The 23,128-nt window shown below is 34.1% G+C and overlaps 1 protein-coding gene across 2 annotated transcripts in view; it reads right to left on the bottom strand.

Annotated features, from left to right (window-relative positions):
* Positions 1–392: 392 nt before the first annotated feature.
* The window catches only part of LOC140445932 (probable protein phosphatase 2C T23F11.1), a 35,030-nt gene continuing 12,294 nt past the window's right edge, over positions 393–23,128 (bottom strand). For both annotated transcript variants that reach the window (XM_072538389.1, XM_072538380.1), the window contains exons 3-4: positions 16,961–17,368; positions 393–12,666 (exon numbers count right to left, since the gene is read on the bottom strand). In XM_072538389.1, coding sequence (XP_072394490.1) covers positions 12,335–12,666; positions 16,961–17,368 — 740 coding nt within the window. In that variant the 3' untranslated portion in view covers positions 393–12,334. The remainder of the gene's footprint in view (positions 12,667–16,960; positions 17,369–23,128) is intronic.

The following is a 23,128-nucleotide window of genomic DNA, read 5'->3' as shown; positions in this document are numbered from 1 at the left end:
CTCAGTGTCTGTGGCGGCTGATTCTAATAAATGTGGAAGTCGCTGTTGTTCCTTTTCATCAGTATTCATCTACAAATACCAAAATTATAAGATTACCCTTATAATTTAATTACCTTGTTCGCGTTGTGTTTACGATAGTGCGTAAATTCTCGCGTCGGTGCCTGAGGCCGATATTAACTGCTGACCGAAAAATATTACACTAACTAACGATACCGCCAATCTCGATGAAACGTCAAAGGAAGTGGGATCTTTGTGGATATTTTGTATTTGGGGTCTTTATGGATATTTACAGTGTCTATCGATCTGACCGTACAGAAGTACTGACCGTAGTGAAGAACAGTAGACTACAGAAAGAAAATTAGTTGATAAAGGTAAGAATAACACTCGACTCATAATTTGTACAGGATATTATATGTACATAAGTTTATTTACAATGTTAAAATACCTTACATCTTATTTACATTGTTTTTCGAATGGAGAGGATACAAAATTAGTGATATTGCGCATAAACCTACTAAAAATATACAAACTACATTCTAAGTTATACTTTCTTCTTGAATAGGAACATACTGTTGTCTTTTCCTATTTCGAACAGAATATGCACCGGTTTCAATTACTAACACACTTACTAAAATTAAGACTAAGCTAGTGCATATCTGTCGAAAAATGAAGGATTATAAGTATCTAAACCATAAACAAACATTTTTTAAAGAATTAGATTACAGAAATATAAGAAATGTTTCATTTAATACTATTTTTTCCATTAATAAACATTACTACCAATATAAACGTAAAACATTGAACATATATTATGCATTTCTTCAATAAAACTCTTATTACAGCGGCAAAAGTAACGGTATTTATAGAAACATATGTTACAAAAAATACTATAGGTTATCAAATATAAAAAAACATTCGGTTCGACATGCTTGTTGATGCTCAAATTAGTCTATAGACACTAATTATTTGGAATCAGTCGCGTAGTTTTGCTCCCGAATACGTTCTGTGTTCAATTTTACTTTTAAACTCTTATATCTGAAGCTTATGTTAGTTTTGATAAATCGCAGTCACTAATATTGAATGAATGTTATCCTTTCTCCAATGCAACTAATTTTCAGAGCTAAAAGTAATAACATTTATGTCCCTAATGTGTTAGAACTAAATATAGTAATACTTTTTTATATTCTTCGGACGATTCTACAATAGTGTAAGAATATATCTATATAAAAAAACATTAATAGTATTGCTATGTAAGTATTATTTACAAAAATTCTACAATAATTCTTACATTATTGTAGAAAAAGGTTATTATTATTAAACTTCCAATTTATGGCGACAGGATTTAGTTTTAAGAGAAAATGGGGAAATAATAATATATTACAAGGAAATCAAAACCCATATGACACTTGTTACATAAACTAAACCAAAATTTTGTGATTGTGACAAAAATGTAACTAAAACCACAGAAAAAAAAGTACAGAAGTTTGAGGAAAGAAAATAATATAACTGAAAACACATGTGGCAGTCATAGGTATCATGACACTAGTGAAGCAGAAAAATTAGAGGGAGAATCAATTTTAAAAATAATTTATTGAAACAAAAGTAGAGAAATAGAAACATTTTGGAAACTATTTATAAAAAATAAAACTAAATAGGGTCAGGAAACAATGTTCTGTTCGCAAATATTTGCCCTATGCTTCAGTATAAAAAAAGATAAGTCTGACATAAATTATGTCAAAATTGTTAAACTGATTGTTTATTACTGAGGATCTTTTTTTTTAATTCTTAATTCTAGTCAAATTTTAGGATTCAAAATGGAGGTAGCATAAAAAAACCTCCCCACACGAGAATTCTAGGTGCGCCACTGATCAGTACTACCTAATAAATATCTATTTGTTTTTACTTGTATTTAATATACAAGTAAAAACAAATAGATATTTATCTAGACTCTGTCAGATTGTTATTTTTATAATTAAAGAAAGTTTAAATAGGTACTTCAAACCATCAAGTTGAAATGCTTCGTGCTCTAACGCGATGTAGGATAGATCACCGATACATATCACTTATCAAATATATCTATGAGCATGCTACAGCTTATGTGACACTTAATGAGGATACGGAGACCTTTAGACGTAGATGGAAAATTTTTAGATATGTAATCTTGAGTTTGCAGAAGTAGAATACGTTATTGAAAGAACATCAACACTAAAATGGAGCTGGGCAGCTCATGTAGCAAGAGCAGTTGATGATCGGTGAACAAAGTGAATTTTGTAATGGATATCCCGAATAAAAGCTAACAGAAACAGATGTCGACTCTCGAAGAGATGGACCGATGACAAAAAAAGAGTGACTACAAATTGGATTCAGGTGGCGCAAATCGGAAAAGAGTGCGAGAGGTCTATGTTCACCAGTGGACGTTGGAGGCTAGATGATGATACAGCTTTATAAAACACAGGTATTTGAAAATATAATAATCCTTTCAGATGCTAAAACTGCCTGACAGAAGATTACAAAGGCAATAATAGATTGTAAGCTGATAGCATTATACTGGGTACTACGAAAATGATAGCAGACATCGAGGACAGGGGAAGAAGGTAAGGCTCATCTGTGTGGATATTAATCCACATATTAATATTAGACCAATTAGCCAATAAAGCAAGAGAAAACAGACAGATGGACAGATTTAAACCACAACACACTATTCAAATACCACAAGTTAAAAAGATCTTATGGGACTGTTAGGAAAATGAGTACAAAAAATAATGACAAAATAAGGGAAGGAAAGGAACGTCTAATGCAGAAACCTTAGTTTGCAAATAAAAGACATTAGTGAAGATAGTACATAACAACCATTGCAGAATAAGAAGCCAGCATTGCATAACATCAAAACGCCTAAATATAATCGGAATAAGATATGTGATTGTGGAGAAATCGGAGAAATCTTTTTGGCTGCAGCTTGAAACATAATCTAAACAGAAATTTATATGAATCACTAGCACAAACGACAACAACAAAGAAAACTAACATGCTTACTAATATACTGTGTTTTAACAGCTTTCCTAGTCATTTCTCAAAATAAAACATTGTTTCATCGAAAACAATTACTTTGCAGAACAATCGAATCCGGTTAAGGTCCGTATCACCTGGCACAAACCTTGTATATGCCACAGGGTCTGAAGTAGATACGTCCAATATCACCTTACCCACACATTTCCAACTAAAACTGAAAGAAACAGTAAACATCAACATGTAAAAAAGACAATTTCAGACGCATGAAAGCGCGCCTTTTACTATTTATTTGAAATATTAGACAAAAAAAGTGATACAGTAGGCAGCACTGTAGACTAGCGCGAAGCTTCATACTACATTTCTGTATTTTTAAAATTTAAATTTTTTTTTAAATTGAATAAAACAATTTTATTATTTGCGGCACTTTTAACTGGCATTTGATCTGCTCAAAACAACATTATATAAAATATAGTTCTGACGGGTACTCAAAAAAATGTCAAATGACTCCCCTTGTCGAGTAAATTGACTTTTCCAACTATTTAATGTCGTGACGATTTGCTTTGCCGTGTCGTGACGATCTGCTCTGCATTTTACTAGAGAGAAAAATAAATACAACGCCAGTATAAAAGCTTCGCTTCAAAAACTACCCTGGCTGGTAGCCGAAAAGATCGTGACAATAAAAACTGAGAATATTCTGTGACATCTAAAAGCATATAAAGACATTTTAATTTTTGAACAACGGTTAATATAATTCCATTATAAATGCATGACAATTTAAGAAATTAGAAGTTAAGTGAGCGCAATTAAATAAGTGCATATTTAACATAAACTCTCTAAATTGTGTTTAATTAAATTAGCTTTCTGTAAATACCGTTTTTTTATTCATTTAAATAAATCTAGATGGAAGTACTGACAAGTCATATATCAGGGGTACCATTTAGAAATTGGCTTTTTGATTGCAACATTTTCATTTCGAGACTGCCTATTACCTAAAGAAACAGTTTGGGATTAAATTTAGCTTAGTCCAGATTTATTTTGATTTAAAAAAAAATTGTTTTGAAACAAACTTGGTTACGCCCATATAAACTCAGCATCCAACATGGCTACACTCACACCAACCAATAGGAGCGTTTCTTTGGAACCAAAACTGTAATGGCCGGTTATATAATTTCTAATTTTTTACCAAGATGGATGTTTTTCCTATGCCTGTTAATAAAAACCAGGCACAAAAACGGACTGCACAGTCACATAACTGGAAGGCTAACAAGGCGAAAAAAGAGAGGTAAATTCGTTCGTTTTTATTTATTAAAGGCCGTACCGCAGGTCGCATTAAGGTTAATCTATGACTGATTGATACCGATGGATGTTTGGATGAACTCTTTTAATTTGTCCACAGAATACACCACCCGGTGTCAAAGTAATAGAAATCGACTGATTTTCATTTCTATTTTGAAATTAACTCTCAAATTCAATCGCTTTTTATCTGTTTGTTAACGTACTAAAATACTTTTAGTACGTTAATTTGTTTGTATAAAAAAATCGATATTTTTGACTTAAGACTTTTTTACTTATCAGTAAAGAATTGATATATGGGTTATATTAAATTTTACAGAAAAAAATACAATTCATACAAAATAGATCTACTTAAAAACCATTACTTTGTTGCTCAGTGTAACTATAACTTTACTACTGTTTTGAACAACTTCCTCATTACTTTTCTTAGTGTAATAAGTAGTTTAATTGTCATTGTCCCTTCGAAATTTTTGTCCTACGAACATCAAAGGTACCGACAAAGCTTTTGCTTCTTTTTGGGTGGTGTATTCTGTGGTTTGTCACTTGTGCTATCATGGAGCTAAAACCAATTTTGTATATTTTTACTTTTTGTTTTAGGTATTCTGCAAAGAGTACCACGTAGTGGTCATAAAACAAAAGTCTCTGAGTAATAAAGTGATCAGAATCACATTGAAATGCTGTGAAGCATTACCGATTAAAAGAAAACAATCAAGGACCTTGAGATTGGATCCAAGGACTGGAGACCAGATCCCTTTAAAAGCAACCAAGCAGTGTACCATAAAATATCATACAAATGTCTATAAACAATCTATAAGTGTTTGCCAAATGTTTTTAGCAACGCTTTGCTTAAAAAAAGAACTGTAAGTGTCTCAAATTTGGTTCAAAAGTCTTGCATAACTAAGAGAAAAAAAAGAGGAGACCGTAAAGACAAAAAGGTTCAAGGATAAAAAGGCATCAGTACATGCAGTTACTCGCACACTTCAAAAGTGTGCAAACTATACAAAAATGAATGTTAAGCACCGGCAAAAGAATCTTACTTAAGACATATTTTCAACATCGAATACAATTTAGGATTTAACAGTCCTAATACTAATATTCACTAGGCGTGTCTGCAACTACTAGAGAAAATAAAAACAGAGAAAGGTGAAAGGAAAAAAGAACAGTTCAGAGTAGAAAAAAGAACAGTTCAGAGTAGAAAAAAGAACAGTTCAGAGTAGAAAAAAGAGCTCTTAGCTTAAGGGCAAAAGCTTTCTATTTGCTGCTTAAGACGGAAGAAGAGGGTGTGAAAATAATTTGTCATGATTGCCAAAAAATCATGAACCTTACTAAATTATCAGACCAATTGTGGTATTATAGTAGGCAATTATATCTTTTTAATTCCATTGTGGCCAGGAACTTCAAAGGGGCCACTTAATAAAAACAACGTTTTCGCAAATGTCTGGACAGAAAACAATTTCTCAAAAAATTGTAATACAATAGTATCTGCAGTGTATAACCACCTAAACAAGACATATCTCACCAATATCACTACCATTAGACTGATCTCAGACTGTAACGGAGGTCAGAATAAAAATACCACCATAATCACAATGTGTTGCAAATGGTTGTTGGAACATCCTTCTATCAAAACAGGATAACTGGTGTTTCCAGTAACTGGCCACTCCAATCTTCCAGCAGATTAGAGTGTTCGGAAACAGCGAAAAGGAATGTCGTAAAATAGACACAATACCAACTCCAAATCAGTACATCGACATACTTTCACAGCAGGCAACCGTTGTAAAAGTACGCGAAGATTTCATCGTGTGTGATTTCAAAAAAAGAAAATAGTTGAAAGAATATAGGCTATGTGTACTCTTTATCTTTTAATTCCAATATTTCGTTGATGATCCCCAACATCATCAGGATATGCTATAATTTAGTTACACGAGAAATCATAGTCTTTTAATATGATCGTACTTACAATGCGAGGATAATGCCATACTGAAAGCTGGTCATCATTTTAAAAAATTAAAAATAGATAAAACATTGAAAAATGGTACAAAAACAAACATCTGCTATTTTAAATGCATGGACTATTTTCTTCTGTAATGATTTCCATTTTATTTAATAACTATGAATAGTCTCAACCATATGTTTAGTTTATTGAAGGATATAACCTTTAAAAACTTCTTTTTTTCTCAAAATAGGCCAAGAAGAAGGTTTTTGTGGCGATGGTATTGGCTTGATTTTCTAGCTCACATAGAAGTCCTTTATTTGAGCACTATTGATTAAAGTTGTTTTAACACAATGTGGAAATTTAAATAAAAAAAAGTTGGGTTTATCGTCACATAAACTTTGATTCACATGAGACGAAAGACTCAATTTTAATTGATTGTTGAAATTTTTTTGTTTATATTGTGAAACATTAAGAAATTTAATTTTATTGTTTTTTTATTTTCCCAAAAGTCTATTATAAATTATGTGATAGTATGGTGAGTGACTTTAATTTAGTCTAAGGTAGAGTCTAGGGAGTTTTTAAATTTCATGTTGTTTGTTAACTATTAGAAGAAACGAATAAATTTCACTGAGATGATTTAAATATATAATTTTCGTAGTTTTATATTTTACTGATATAAGAAAGTCTTTTGAAAGCGAGCATAAGCATCTTCTTCTTCTTCTTCTTACGATGCCTATCCGTTCCGGATGTTGGCGATCAACATGGCTATCCTAACTTTGCTTGCTGCTATTCTGAATAGTCCGGTTGTCGATGTATTAAACCACTTTCTCAGGTTTTGAAGCCAAGATATTCTTCTTCTCCCTGGTCCTCTCTTTCCAAATACCTTGCCCTGAAGAATGAGTTGCAACAAGCCGTATCTCTGTTCATTCCTCATAATATGACCAAGATATTCTAGTTTGCGCTCTTTGATGGTATTAATAATGTCGCATTCCTTGCCTATTCTACGTAGGACCTCAACATTAGTCACACGATCTACCCATGAAATTCTTAAAATACGTGAGCATAAGCATATGAATTACAATTAAAATGAATAGACCAACATTAAGGGTCAATTGCATGTTGTACTTAATAAAGAAATAACAGACGTAAAAATTACAAGTACCAGGATGTATTGATATTTATTTAGCCTAGTCCGGTTCCGTGGATAGAGAAAATATTGCGTTACCATAGCAACGAAGAACTTATTAGAAGTGAAAATATAGTTTCACGCCAGGGAGTCAAAAACCAGAGTTGCACAATAAAATTTGAAAAAAAAAGAATGTCGACCGAAATTTTGAAAATTAAAAAATTGAAGTATCGAGCCATAATCAAGTACTTGTATGTGAAGGGGTTAAGAGACAAGCACATTTAAGAAGATAAGGTTAATATCCTTGGCGATCAATGTCTTTCTTATACGAACGTGAAATGCCCACCCAGACGAGTAGTAGAAAATAGCAGTAGAGTTAGAACAAGACTGAGGAAGACGCAAGGAAGATGGCCGCAGCAAACTGGCAACTGTTGGCAATGATTAGAAACTACTAGCAAAATAGATTGTCTAGTTGTCCAAAGCCTCAGAAATTTCGTCGTAAAAAATCTGCTGGAGAAGGTTGTGTTTTTCTGAGATTGCTAAGGAGTAATTAGAATTATTATTCCTGTTATTTAGTTGCTATCCTGTAAGTTACTGACCAATATACGGAAAAAAAGCATAGAAAGAAGACACGGAAAATTGTACAAAAAGATCTTTTTAAAGGAGAATGTCTCTACACAAGGCAGCCTACGACTCTGTAAATAGAAGAGAATTGTTTAGAGCAATGATAGACCTAGGAGTACCAAATCAGTTGGTAAGTTTAACCAAACTAACCCTTGAAAAAGTTGAATGCAAAGTACGAATCCAGGGGGAACTCTCTGAACCTTTTAAAACAAATAACGGGCTACGTCAGGGAGACCCACTCTCCTGTATACTATTCAATCTAGCTCTGGAAAAAGTAATACGTACGGCACAAATCACAACTACGGGTTCAATATATAACAAATCTGTGCAAATCTTAGCATATGCTGATGATATCAATATTGTTGGGAGAACGGAAAACGCAGCACGAGAGGCGTACGTAGCATTCAAGGAAGCGGCTACAAAAATGGGTTTAATAATAAACACCAATAAAAAAATATACATGAAAATAGGTACGCAACCACAAACACTACGGCCACTTGTTATAGAAAATGACGTCATCGAAGCAGTTAACGAATTTGTATACCTGGGAACGCTCGTCAATACTGAAAATGACACTACCGCAGAGATAAACCGCAGAATTTGCACGGCTAATAGATGCTATTTTGGGCTTAATCTCCTTTTTAAATCTACAGTTATATCAAGAAATACAAAAGTAAAACTCTACAAAACAATAATACGCCCAGTCCTAACATATGGTTCAGAAACCTGGACTTTAACAAAAAGCAATGAAAACATGTTAGGATGTTTCGAAAGAAAAATACTAAGGCGCATCTATGGAGCGGTAAATGAAAATGGTGTCTGGAGAAGACGATACAACTTCGAACTCTATAGGATATACCAGGAACCAAATATCGTAAAACACATAAAGATAGGACGTCTGAGGTGGGTAGGTCATGTAATGCGGATGGGGCAAACCGACCCAGCTAGAAAAACGCTCCTTGATAGACCTATTGGTCAAAGAAGAAGAGGAAGACCCAGAACAAGATTCCTAGATAACATCGATGAAGACATGAGAAATATGGAAATACGTGCTTGGCGGAGGAAGGCGATGGATAGGGACGACTGGAGAAAAATTCTTGGGGAGGCTAGGACCCACACAGGGTTGTAAAGCCAAAATGATGATGATGTCTCTACACACTGTACAAACAATTTGTGATGCAGGGTTCGAATTACTCAAACATCCTCCTTATTCACCAGATCTAGTTCCGTCCGATTATCACACCTTTCCTCAACTGAAAGAAGTCGTAACTTTTGTTCCAACGCAGCAGAAAGAAGCTGTGGATACCTGCTTTACAGAGCAAGATATAATATTTTTCGAATTGTCTAGTTAAATAATAAAATACTTTTGACTTTAAAATTGTATTTGCTTCTATAGCAGGCGAAGAATTTTTCACTACATCCTCGTAACATACTAAAATGAATGTTCTAGTTGTAAATTTTATTGATTTGGGACATGTTTTTGGCAAAGATTGTCACTGACAGAATATAGAAATGCATTAGATCTAAGAACTACAAGTAGTAGATAAAAATATGTTTTCTAGATACGACTTGTGAAGCAGGAAGAACCTAAAAATTTATGTAAAAGACACAAAACACATTAAAAGTAAGTAAAATAACTTAACACTACTTCCATCTTTTTTTTCCAGTGTATGATATAAGTATCTTTAAATTCTCTTAAAAACGTATATATATTGTAATAATGTAAAATATGACTAGAAAATTAATTAATAAAAAAGAAAACATAATAAAAACTTTAACATATCTTAAAAAGTTTAATATCTAAAGAATTGATTTTTTTTATATTGAAACAACAAAAATATACAAATATATGGTAAATGCAAGAGGAAATGAAGGTGTGACAACAAAATTAAAGTTGGTGCGTAAAGGTACTTTATGGACTTTACCAAAGCATTTAACTCTGTGGAATTGATTACACTGAGGGCAGTTTTGTTCGTATAAACACCAACAGAGTGTATATATGTCTCTTAGAATGTAGCCTAAGGTTTTAGTGATTTTATTATTTGCCCATGAAAAATACAAATATAGTACAACAGAAGCATCAACGACAGTATGATACCTTCATTGTTGTCATACCTTCATTTTAAGAGGAATTTTATCCACTACTTCTTAAATTTCCACTGTAGGAAGCTGTGTGGAACTGTGTGAAACTACGAATAGTGGAGTGGAAGGCTATATAGGTATAAAAAGTGTTTAGTTTACAAACTTATGCCTAAAGCGCAGGTAAAAAATGGCAGTATGGAGAAGAGTTGTAGTTGTTGATACTAATTGGCAAAAGTTTTCAGTATTAAAACAGAAACTGCTATAACTACTAATAAAAATCCAATACAACACCGACACTTATACTGTAGTTATATTCAATATCACTTGTTTTTATTTTTATATTTTAATATCATAAAAAAACTAACCAAATAACATACCAGCTTCTACCAGAACACCACAAAAGTGCAAAGTTTTAATTCCAAAAACTATACTGTTTGTTTAAAGAAAAACTTTGAATGGAAACCGAGTATCAAGTCTTGATTTTCCGGCCATCTTTGTACAAAAAGTTTTTTTAAGTTCTTCCACCCTACTATTAAGTGAATTCAGTATTGTAAGAAATTATCTATTATCTATCAAACAATAAATGGATCAAATAAATACTAATGCTTTTAATATCACCTTCCTCTCTAATAATATCGATAGAGGCGCGCTCTGGCGGTGGAAATATAAAACCTTATAAATAAATGCTTAAGTATTCTAGTTAGGAAATAGTAATCTAGTATAAAAATTAGTATAGGCCATTTTAAACATCGGTTATCGCTACACTAAATAAAGTAATTCTTCTACTAAGTGCTTATATCGCCCCACAGCGTCAAAATGGGCGGCCAGTTAAATAAACGGGAAGGATTTTTATGTAAATTAATTGACTACAGCTTTATAACAAAAGAGTAAAATAAAAGAACATTATTTTAAAATTTTGTTATTTTATTAGTGCATTTTTAACTAAATAAGCCGCAACATGTAATATAATAAATTAATCGATGATAGTAGTTCACAATTTTTCTTTTAAATACAGTCTGATATCCTTCTCAGACTGATTAATAAGAGATCCAAAGATCTACTAGATATAAATAGGTAGGTTTCCCAACAGGACACTGTCGCCTCAAGGGACACGTGCAGATGGCAGATTCTGTTAGGCTGGTGACGAGAAGCGGAACACGTATGAAACTGAAGGGACAACTTTAACCTAGGGATGAGCCACAATAGATTTCTTAAGTCGAATGGAAGAGTAGTTAACCACCCATTCACACCTAACATAACCTCAATAAGTTCCGGATATGATATTTGGATGACAACACTAATAACAAGTCTATGTTACTTTCGAAAGAACAAACTTTCAGAATTGCCCTGAGGACTTAAGCTGTTAGATCATTATTTTATAAGTTTAACTGAATGATAATTTTGCAATTTTCAAAATAATGGAAATATCTGAATTGCATATTATGTCGAGAAAGCAATGTTTCCTGATGGGAAAAATACTGCTCAAGCTGTGTCCCGGAAAACATAAAAAAATTAACAAAACCGTTTTTGCTAATCGTGAAATAGCAGAGGACAGTATATTCAAGATTTTATATAAACTTTGGCAATAAGTTTATTGTGTTCTAAGTGGTTAACGCATTTGCCTGCAGTAGATCAAAAATCACACCGCGTCGGCAATACATAATGTTGTGGCAACTATTTTACGACAATAAACAAGAGTTTTTGTCCTATGTACAACAATGAATGAAACTTGCATCCACTACTTCTCAAAGAAGTCGAAATGGGTAGTCAGTTGAGTTAACAGAAGGTAGTAAAAGCCACCCAAACGTCAACATCAGCTGGCAAGGTTTTGGCTTGAGTAATTTGGGAGACGCAAGATATTTTGTCCCTCGATTACCTTTAGAAAGGAAGAATCATCAATTACAAATATTATATAGCGTTATCGCTACGAATTAAGGGAGAAATTGAGCAAAAACTGTCACAAATGAAGAAAAAGAAAAATAATGCACCACAAAGTGCACTTCAAATTTGCCCCCCCCCCCCCCAATCCAGAGAGTATTTCCCCAAAGAAACTATTACATTACTCAGAGTACTTGGCCTAAAAGTTGTTGTGTTATTAGTTAGAAACTGGAAACACAAAGACTTGGGTAAAATGTAAGTTTGCCAAAAAAATCAAAACCTAATCAAAAGAGCACCTTTCCCAGTAATACCTATACAGCTGATTCATTCTCTTAAGCTTTCGTATTTCCGCCAGAACGAGCCTCCTATCATCTTCTTCAACAGACTCAACTGTCAGTATCTTGGTCCTTAACATCAACGTGCTCCGTGGGAGGTTGCTTGCACTTCTCCTGCAATTTTTCATACGATTCGCCGTGCAGGAAGGTCACAAGAACTACAGTCATATTGTCACATCCAAGGCCGGCCATTTGGCAATCGGGCGCCAGACAGCGCATCATCAATTCTTCGCAGATTTCTTCCGGTTCGTGGCCGGTGGCAATGTTTTCTCTGATGAAGGAGACTACCTCTTTGTTGCTCATGACGTCCCAGATTCCGTCGCATGCGAGCACGATGAATTCCCAGTCGGAGGTGATGGTGTGTTCGGTGACGTCGGGGAAAGCTGCGAACAAAGATATAGGAAATTATTAACAAATATTTGTGAACTGAAAGGAAGAAGAGGGAACAATTCGTAGCTAAATTCATTAGATTAAAGAAAATCGTTTACACAATTCAAGCATTTGTTAGAAACGAGTCACATAGTAGTTTTAATTTATCTCTGGTTATATACTCATCCATACCCTACTATATACAAGTCCAAAGAGCAAAACACATATCTAGTATTTGATGCCATAGACAGAAGAACATTTAAATCAGCTGCATAGAGAAAAGAATATAACCCAGATCTATGCTTTGTCTCAAAAGATACCAATGACTACCAACAGCTACGATAAGTGTCCTTGCAGACTTTCCACATACTCAACATCATCCTGTGCTTATCACCATCGACATATCAATCCCAACAATCAGATCACATCCTCGATCTAGGTGGAGTCTTAGAAAAGTGAACTGGAAGAAGTTCTCTTCACAACTAGACCACATCTTGAACTAGATCCCACCAACCAGCAATAAGTGCTGCAAAGGAAACCATCCATAGGGAGTATCGCACAGAATATGTGCCTGAATGGACTGAAACATGTGCAGTTTCTTGAAAGTGATGACCGAAAAATAGCCGACGAGCTCTTACACAACATCGATACAGCTAAACGCCAAACATGAATGAACATGAATAGAGACTGTCGAAACACCTTGACTTCAAAAAATCAAGCGGTCAGGCATGGTCTCTGTTGAGAAAAATTAGAAGAACTAACCACCTGAAGTCCAGAGAGGATCAAATATCTCCTAACAAAGTTGCCTTCCATGTAGTATCTCTATCCAAAGCTCCAAGCTCTGAAAAAAAGACTTATAAGGCATTAGTGAATTGCTAAATCTGGTCAATGAAAAAAACATAGATATTTTAGTCCAACTACTGAACACAATATATTCCACAGGAATCATTCCACGTGAAATGCTGACATCAACATTTATTTGTCTACCAAAGAAAGTAAATGCCAAAGAATGTAGTGATTATCGAACGATCAGTCTAATGTCACATACCTTAAAAACCCTGCTAAAAATCATCCATAATAGAATACACGCTAAGCTGAAGATGGATATTAGTGATTCCCAATTTTTATTTCGGAATGGAGTGGGCACAAGAGAGGCACTATTTTCTTTTAACGTGCTGACCCAATGATGTTTGGATGTTAATCGAGATCTTTATGTATGCTTTATAGACTACAACAAGGCATTCGATAAGGTAAAACATGACCGACTTATAGAAGTACTCAAAAACAAGAATCTGGATGTGAGGGATGTAACATTGATATCAAATGTATACTACAGCCAACGATCAAATGTGAAAATTGGAAGAGAAGTATCAGAAGTGGAGATAAGGAGAGGGGTCAGGCAAGGTTGCATACTGTCGCCGTTATTGTTTAATGATTATTCTGAAGAAATCATACAGGAAGCTTTGGTAAACGAGACAGTCGGCATAAAAGTGAACGGGAGTTTAATTAACAACATTAGGTATGCCGACGATACAGTCATAATAGCCGACAACTTGGAAGACTTAGAAAGAATAATGAACAAAATATTAAGATATAGTGGAGAATCTCTTAACATCAAAAAAACCAAATTCATGAAAATTAGCAAGAACAACAATACAAACGAAATATTAACGGTAGGCGGCCAGCAGATCGAGAGAGTAAAAATATACTTACTTGGGAACAATAATCACATAAAATAACGATTATACTGCAGAAATAAGTCAGAATTGAAAAAGCATGTGCCAACTTCGTGAAAATGAAAAAGATTTTATGCAGCAAAGATCTGACATTGGCTCTCAGAATAAGGCTAATTAAATGCTATGTACACAGTGTACTCTACTATGGAGCTGAATCATAGACATTAAGCCGGAATACAATAAATCGACTTAACGCGTTTGAAATGTGGACATTTAGAAGATTGTTAAGGATTCCATGGGTAGATAGAGTCACGAATACATAAGTGTTAAGAAGAATAGGTAGAGAGAGGGAAATGGAAAATACAATAAAAAAAAAAGGAAATTGCAATATCTCGGACATGTGATGAGAGGCGAAAGATACAACATCTTGAGACTCATAATTCAAGGAAAAGTAGAGGGTAGGAGAAGCGTAGGAAGAAGACGCGTTTCCTGGTTGAAGAACCTGAGAGAGTGGTTTGGTTGCAGCTCAAGGCAATTGTTCAGAGCAGCTGCCTCGAAGGTCAGAATAGCCATGATGATTGCCAACCTTCGTCGCGGAGATGGCACTTAAAGAAGAAGAAGGCATTAAATAAAACGAATAAAATTGATTCCTGAGTTCCTGATATACAGTTGTGCATACGTGAAACTGTGGCTTGCAACTTTCTACACTGATATACTTCACTCAGGCAACATTCTTTTCTTACAAGAGAACAAAGATCATTGCAATTCCGAAACTGGGCAAACCAAATGATAAACCAGAAAATTCCCGCGCCATAGCCCTACTCAGCATGGTATACAAACTATTAGAAAAGCTTCTCCTTAACAGAATTAGTCACAGGATACCTGAAACTGAAAATGTTTCCACTGAACTCCATCGAAGCTGTACAGAATAAGTCCTGTATCTAACAACTTTTATTGAAGCTATTTTTGAAAAAAAAAAAAACACAAAATGGCTGCAGTATTTATACAGATAACACTAGTACGCGATACTGTTTAAAGATAGGGATTAATATATAAAATGACCCTCAGAAACATAATCAACCTTATTGACAACTTACTGATAAACAGAACTTTTCAGGTAATAATGAGAAAGAGTATTAGCAAACAGATGAAACTTAAAAATAATGGCCTTCCACAGAGTTTTGTTCTTGTCCCTTTACTTTTTAGCCTCTATATTGCTGACATGCCTGCAACCTAATCTCGCAAGTTTGATATACTGACTATTGGACCCTTAAAACAAGCCACCAATCCTTAGAAACTTTTCATCTTGTGTATCTTAATAACAAACTATTGATCCACCATAAATACCCGAAATACCTTGGGTTTACTCTAGACAGAAAGCTCACATTCAGAGAACACTTGACGAAAACATCAGCAAAACTAACAACAAATAACAACATAGTACAGAAACTTTGCGGAACTATATAGAGGTCCACAGCATCAACCTTAAGACCCTCCATTCTTAGTCTGATATATCCGGTGGCAGAACACTGCGCACAGGTGTGGTTGACCAGTAGTCATATAGACCTGGTCGACACTCAGCTAAACCGCGCTATGTGTATGACAACAAATTATGCCCCCTCCCCACAATGTAGCTACCCATCCTTAGCAATATAGCTCCACCCAACCTACGCCACAAACATGCATTGGTTAAAGAATACAACAAAATTATGGATAATCGTCAACTTCCAGTCCGCGACGACATTCCCGATATTCTTGGAAATTGTCTCTGATCTAGGTTATCTTCCTGAAATCGCCCAAGCGCTAAATCATTACAATTTTGACTTAAAATATCCGGTGGAGAGAAGATTGGGAAAGCAAAACAGAGCCCAATGTCATATAAGGCGGGTGATTTTTGTAGAAAAAGGTCGATTTCATAGCCACAATCTAAAACTTGTTGTAATCGATAGATTATGATGCCAATATACTATATTAAAAAGTTTACCAAAAATTTTCCATGGAAAATGTTCGCTATTATGAATCATTTTTAAATATTTTAATATTTTTATTAATATTCTCGACCTATTTGGTAGGGAAGATAAGTCAATTATTATTACTAAAGTTGTTACACAATTTTTGCTGCAAAATTCAGAATGCCACCTCTCACATCCAAATGTAGTCGTTTTTTCACAGAACCCGATATACGTGTACGATACCCGTATACAATGAGCACGTCTCATTCGTCAAGAGGCTATTAAATATAATTTATTACCTTAAGCGAGACAGATTCTCATGTTACAGATCCCAACTTGCCATAATTTTAAATTCAAATTGTATCGTGTTGATTTTTAAGTTAATATATTGTGTTATATTTATGTTATAGGTAGTTATTTACTGGTCGTGTTATTTTTTAGAGTTTAGTTTAATTGTGATATAATGATTAAATTTCAAGAAATTCTTACACTAACAGCTTCAAAAGTAAATATTTTTAAAAATCATATCATACATACATCAGTACGACCCTGTTTGGCTTACACGTGGTTCTATTGACGATTGGGAATTTGTAAAATGAATACGGTATATATGTTAAATATACATGACAATTTAAAAAATAGTTGTTTTTAGCGTTTCATCAATAAAAATATGTATTTACCTGTAACGATCTGCTGCTCAGCTGACATCTTGCCGTTCTTCTTAAAAGCAAAGTCTCCTAGGGCCCTTGACAAGGCCAAATTGCCGTTCACTCTGTTGGCATCTACCCATCCCCCTGCAGCTATGATCCTGTCGTACTCGGACTGGTTCGATGGTTTGTGGTCCTCAGACAGAGCTCTCGCGCTGCCGTTCACGCTCGCCACTGCTCGGGAATCCCCTACGTTGGCGCAGAACAGTTTGTCGCCTTTGATGAGCGCTGTGATTGCTGTCGATCCTGAAGGCTTGCTAAATATACACTCTTCTTCGAGCATGTGGGAGTCCAGTTCGAGAAACGCTTGCCGCATGGCTTCGGGGATGTCGCCATCTTTGTATTCCTGGCGTTTTACCACGAATTTGTGCAAATGCTTTCCTAAAAACAGAAAATTTTGACTGAGACTGTGATGGTTAGATCCGCCAGAAATAAAGTGAAATATTTAAAGTTTTAGTCTATTCCAATTTGTTACTATATTGAACTTTCGCTAGAAACTCGACAGCCAAAGTTCCACTGCGCAACAAAAAGGACCGTTCAGATCTACCAACACATACCGCGATCAGAACGTACTATCAAAGAATATAGACGCATATATTATATTCTTTGGTACTATCTAAAGCACAAACAAGTTGTTAACGTCTATTCGGAAATACTATCCTTCCTTTCTGACTTGTAGGAATTTGAAATAGAAAAAAAGTAGTAAATTTATTACAGGTCCGTTCTTAGGTCTATTACCTGAATTTTGTATTGGCAAGGAACCGCAAAGTGGGCGACGCCTGGTGGTAGATTTCAAAAGCATCCACTTCGGGAAAACATTGAAATTGTCATTAATCTGTATACATATTAGCTACCGGTTTATATTGTAATTAACAATGACTTCGACTTCAAAAAACTATTGCAGTGTTCCTCAATGTTATCCTATTAAAATTCACAAAAAAAAATTCCATAAATAAGTTTCCGCTGGACGAGAATATGAGAAAAATTTGGCAATGCATTTTGCGAATTGGCAGACCTATAACCATGTACATGACTGTGCAGTTTACATTTTACTGAGAACGATTACTTTCCAAATAAGTGTTGATTAAAATATTATTTATATTTTAATATATTTATATCTAATTTACTTTATAGTAACACCTGAAACTAAATTGAGAAGACTGAAAAATGCTGTTCCATCAGCTAAATTGCCCCAAAGGTCTCATGAAGTTATTAGTAGAAATCGTAAGTCGTAATTTCATCATCATCATCATAAGTGGCTCGACAATCCGTTGTGGATCTTGGCCTGCTCACAAAGAAGTCGCCACTCCTGTCGATTCCTGACAACTTCCCTCCATCTTCTAACCCCTAGAATCTGTAGGTCTTCTTCCACATCATCAATCCATCTCATTCGTGGTCGTCCTCTGCTTCTTGTGCCCTCTGGTTTTGAAAATGTTAATCTCTTCGTGTATTCGTGATCTGACATCCTAGCAATGTGTCCAGCCCATCTAAGTCTCTGCACTTTAACGAATTTCACAATATCTGGATCGGTGTATAACTGATACAGTTCAAAGTTGTATCTTCGACGCCATAGCCCATTTTCATTTACGGCCCCAAAGATCTTTCTAAGAATTTTTCTCTCAAAAATACCAAGAAGTCTTTTATCATTTTGAGATAAGATCCACGTTTCAGCCCCATATATCAAAACTGGTCTTATTAAGGTCCTGTATATATTAAGCTTTAGTGCACGTTTTATATTTTTATTTTTTAAATGTCTCTGGAGGCCGTGAACAGTTCTGTTTGCTATTGCTATGCGTCTTTTTATTTCGTCGCTTGTCGTGTTTGTTGCGTTTACTAGCGATCCAAGATATGTAAATTCTTTGACTTGCTCAAAGGTATGGTTGTTAATTTGAATTCTTTGTTGGATATTTCGAGGGTTCTTAGAAACCAACATATATTTGGTTTTTTCCTCGTTTACCACAAGTCCTAATTCACTTGCTGCGTCCGCAAGCCTTGTAAAACACTGCACCATGTCTCTCATACTTCTGCCCACTATAACTATATCGTCAGCGAATGCGAGAATTTGCGTCGATCTATTAAAAATAGTTCTATTCATTCTAATTTTTAATTGTCTGATTGCCTTTTCCAAGGCAATATTAAAGAGCAGACACGCCAACGCGTCCCCCTGTCTTAGACCATTATTAATGTCAAAGAACGTAGAGTTTTCTCCTTCAATTCTAACGCATGAGCTTACGTTTTGCATTGTTAGGTGGGTCAACTTAACTAACTTAGGTGGGATCCCAAAGTCTATCATTGCATTATATAATGCAGTTCTTTTCACACTGTCATAGGCTGCTTTGAAGTCAATGAAGAGATGGTGTGTTTCTATGTTATATTCTAGTGACTTTTCTAGAATCTGCCTATGTGCTTGAATTTGATGTGTAGTTGACTTTCCAGCAGTAAATCCGCATTGATATTGACCAACAATATTCTTTGTAAAATGTTTAAGTCTTTCAGATAATACATTGCCGAAGATCTTATACGCAGAAAGTCGTAATTTACAAAATATAATGTGGCCAGCTCCAAAAACTGCCTCACCCTCAACTAAAGATCTCTGGCGCCCTTGCAACTACAAAAATAATTGAGATAATGTAAATTTTACTTTCCGTGTTTCAGACATACTGTAAAAAAACAAACATTTAATTTTATTTTTATTCAGGTTTGGGAGTCAATTACCGCATGTATAACTCTAATCACAAACAAATAAACTTTGAAGAATGTACTCCAACTTTGACTTTGGCAAAACACACGTGTAAATGATTTATATTAAACGTTTTTTATCTTCGAGATCAAATGACAAAATGATTTGTTTTCCCGAAGTTATCGTCCATCTTTGAAATGAATTGTGAGTTCATCTTAACAATCGGATGTTTTCAAGTGGTTATTTATCTTTATTAAAGATAATAAAATTAAAATATTATATTTCCAAACAGTAGTTTTTACCTATTATCTTTATATACAGTGATGAGTGCTTTAAGAACCGGCAAAATAACGCAAAAGATAGAAAATATAATACGTTGTGAAATAAAGAGATGAAACTAGTAGAGGTGGGAAATTATCGATATAAACCTATAATTTACATTACATTCCATTAGGACTATCGATAGTTTCCCGTTAGTTAGACGTTAGCTTATAAGCTAGTTGACTTGAATCATATTTATAGGTATGATGTAGAATATTAACATTTTTAGGTTTACTCTCCGGACCCTGGAACTCACGTGAGGCATGGTTATGTGTTGCCTGAAGTTAAATCTAATAAAGTATTAAACATCACTCACTTTTAAACAACAACATGTACACTTTTTGGTAACTTCATTTTTGTAAAGGGTTGCACCCTAATATTTTGGTGGCTCAGGCATGTTAACCTGCTTTTTAACCTGATGATGGAATTATTATTCTGAAAACGTTTGTGTTTTTTGATGTAGCCCTTTTAAGGGTTTTTAAATATACCTATATACAAAGATTAAACCTCTTTTTGTGATACATGGTATACAGCCAGCTGCAGGAATTTAATTTCCTTATGGATTTTATTAACATTTTTGTTTAGTTTCGCATAAAGTAAAAACTGATTGAAGGCAATGTAAGTAAATATAAGTAAAAACAGTTTAATTAGTAGTAATTTTTAATCAAAAATTAAATTATTACTCAAGAATAATTTCTACTACGATTTGAGACGTCGCATACACTCTTGTCAACACAGAATTATCGAAGCTTGATGGTTTAGTGATGAGGATATCGTACTTTCACGTGAACACTCAGAGTTCGAATCCCACATGATTTTTTTTGCAATAATTAAATATTAAAATTTGACTCAGAGACCATCACCGTCATGATATTAGTGTTGACACCAAATACCCCCGAAATTTTTGTTCACAAAATTTCCTGACACTCTTACGAATCGAATGCAACAATTTTCATTAAAATCCATCCAACTATCCATCCAAAAATTTAGTAGGTTTTGAGCTTTTTACTGCTTTATTGCCTCGCCTACAATGATGTAGTGGCGGAAATTTCTAGGAACAATAAAGCCTCACCAAACAAAGCAGTGGCGTTTCAAAAAATACTTATGATTTAAATCAAATTGTTAAAGATAGGTACACACAATTTATTAAACAATGATTAGATTATATTTTTGGCAATATTGTACTACATTTTAATACATATGTATTATTATAATATATCACATACATATATTGTCTGTATGTGAAACTATAGATACGTATTACATATTACAGTATTAATAAATATTAATTACAAAGATTGTTTTGACTTTAAAACCTTTATTATTTATATTATTACTCATAGTTCAGGAAATGAAGCTCGAAAAAAGTTAAAACCTCGCAATTTTTTCGTCCTGCATGGATTGAGTTGAAATTTTAACAGAAGGTAGGTGATAGCCCAAGGATCAAAATCTATATCGAACCGAAGTGCGCTGAAGGGTTTTAGGGGTGAAAACTACCCCTAATTGTCAAAAATTATAAAATAACATATTAAACCTGAATATGGGTAAGATTTGGTTTGAATTAGTTAAATAATGATTATTTTATACTTTTGAATAGAGTTCCATCATATTTTAACCCTTAAAAAGCAACCCTTGTTAGAGATTAATGTAAAAAAATTACTAATTCTAAAAAAATGATTTCGCCTTGGATCGATTTGGATAAAAATTTGGATTTAAGCTCAACTCATCCTCTGCTTTATAGTTTATGTCATGCCGATGAACCCTGATTGTTCTTAGGGGTGAATACTACCCCTAATTTTCAAAAATTGTAAAATAACATTACAAATTTAAGATGAGTGAAATTTGGTTTGGATTAGTTAAATAGTGATTTTTTATACTTTAAAATACAATTTCATAAATTTTCAACCCTTAAAAATCAATTGTTATGAGTGCTATAGGTGAAAACAATTTCACCAATTTCAACTTTTGAAAATCACCCTTTACAACATTGCAGTTTTTATAAACTAATTTAATAGATATAAATTGAAAAAAGTAGAATTAAATACAAAAAAATTTATCAACATAAAAGGGCACCATATATTCTTATACATTTACATAAATAGTTGAAAATATTTACATTTATAGGTAAAACAATTATAATATTAATTTTATTCGTCATCAATTACATCTTCATCGTGATCTATGTCATCCTCATCTTCTTCAATTATTGGTGGACTATTATTGCACCCTTCACCTGAGCACCCAGAACAAGTAGAGTTACAGTATAAACCAACTTTTCTGCAACCACATGAAACGCCGCATCCTTTTTTGCATTGGCAAAAAATAATTTTCAAAAGTTCATCGGGTGCAGGTTGTTTGTTCATGCGTACGGGTAATAACAAACCATCTTTGGAATACCATCCCCAATCTGTTGCTCTGATATTTTCATTGCCAAGCCACTGTTGAATTTGGCAATAGCATCTTTTTGAATGCTCATCTAAGGCATCAACAGAGGGCAGAAGGGATGATAGTTTAACCGCACAGTTTTTCGTTGTAGCTTTGATGAACTGTTCGTACCGCATCTGCTCGAGAAAAGCTTCCAAATCTTTTATTTTTTTTTAACTTGGTAAGCTGCGTGTCTTTAACAGTTCCGTACAACATTATTGCACAGTGTCTGCCAGCATCTAAAATATCTTCAAGCTTAGCAGTACTACTGTAAAAAATTTCGACATGTCCGGTCTTTTTTGAAGAATATCAAAAAAAATTTTTTTACCTTTATTGTAAAAAGCAGATACAGTATCCCAGCCAGTAAAAGCATGGGAAAAAGCAGATGTTTTATTCTGTTGTATGGGATTTCAAAATAAGAACGCTTAAAATTTCGAATGTATAACGCCCCACTACCTAATATACCGGTTTTGTAGATTATTATGCTCCGAAATGTACTGTACTATACTAATGGAATTTTCCGGAAAAAAAATAAAATTAATTGGTTTTTTAACGTATTTCCTTCATTTTTAACGATAGAGTGTTTCTTCAAAAACGATTTTGTAGAGGTTTTTAAGAGCTACAAGGATCTGTGAATTAAATCTTTTTGGAACCCTTGGTTTTTAAATGGGGTGAGTTTAAAGGGCTCGAAAAAGATGGTGCTTGATCGTAAATAG

The sequence above is a fragment of the Diabrotica undecimpunctata genome, chromosome 1, assembly GCF_040954645.1.
Source record: "Diabrotica undecimpunctata isolate CICGRU chromosome 1, icDiaUnde3, whole genome shotgun sequence".
Taxonomy (NCBI): Eukaryota; Metazoa; Arthropoda; class Insecta; order Coleoptera; family Chrysomelidae; genus Diabrotica; species Diabrotica undecimpunctata.
Note: the sequence above shows the minus strand (reverse complement) of the source record. Positions and strands in the feature narration are given on the sequence as shown.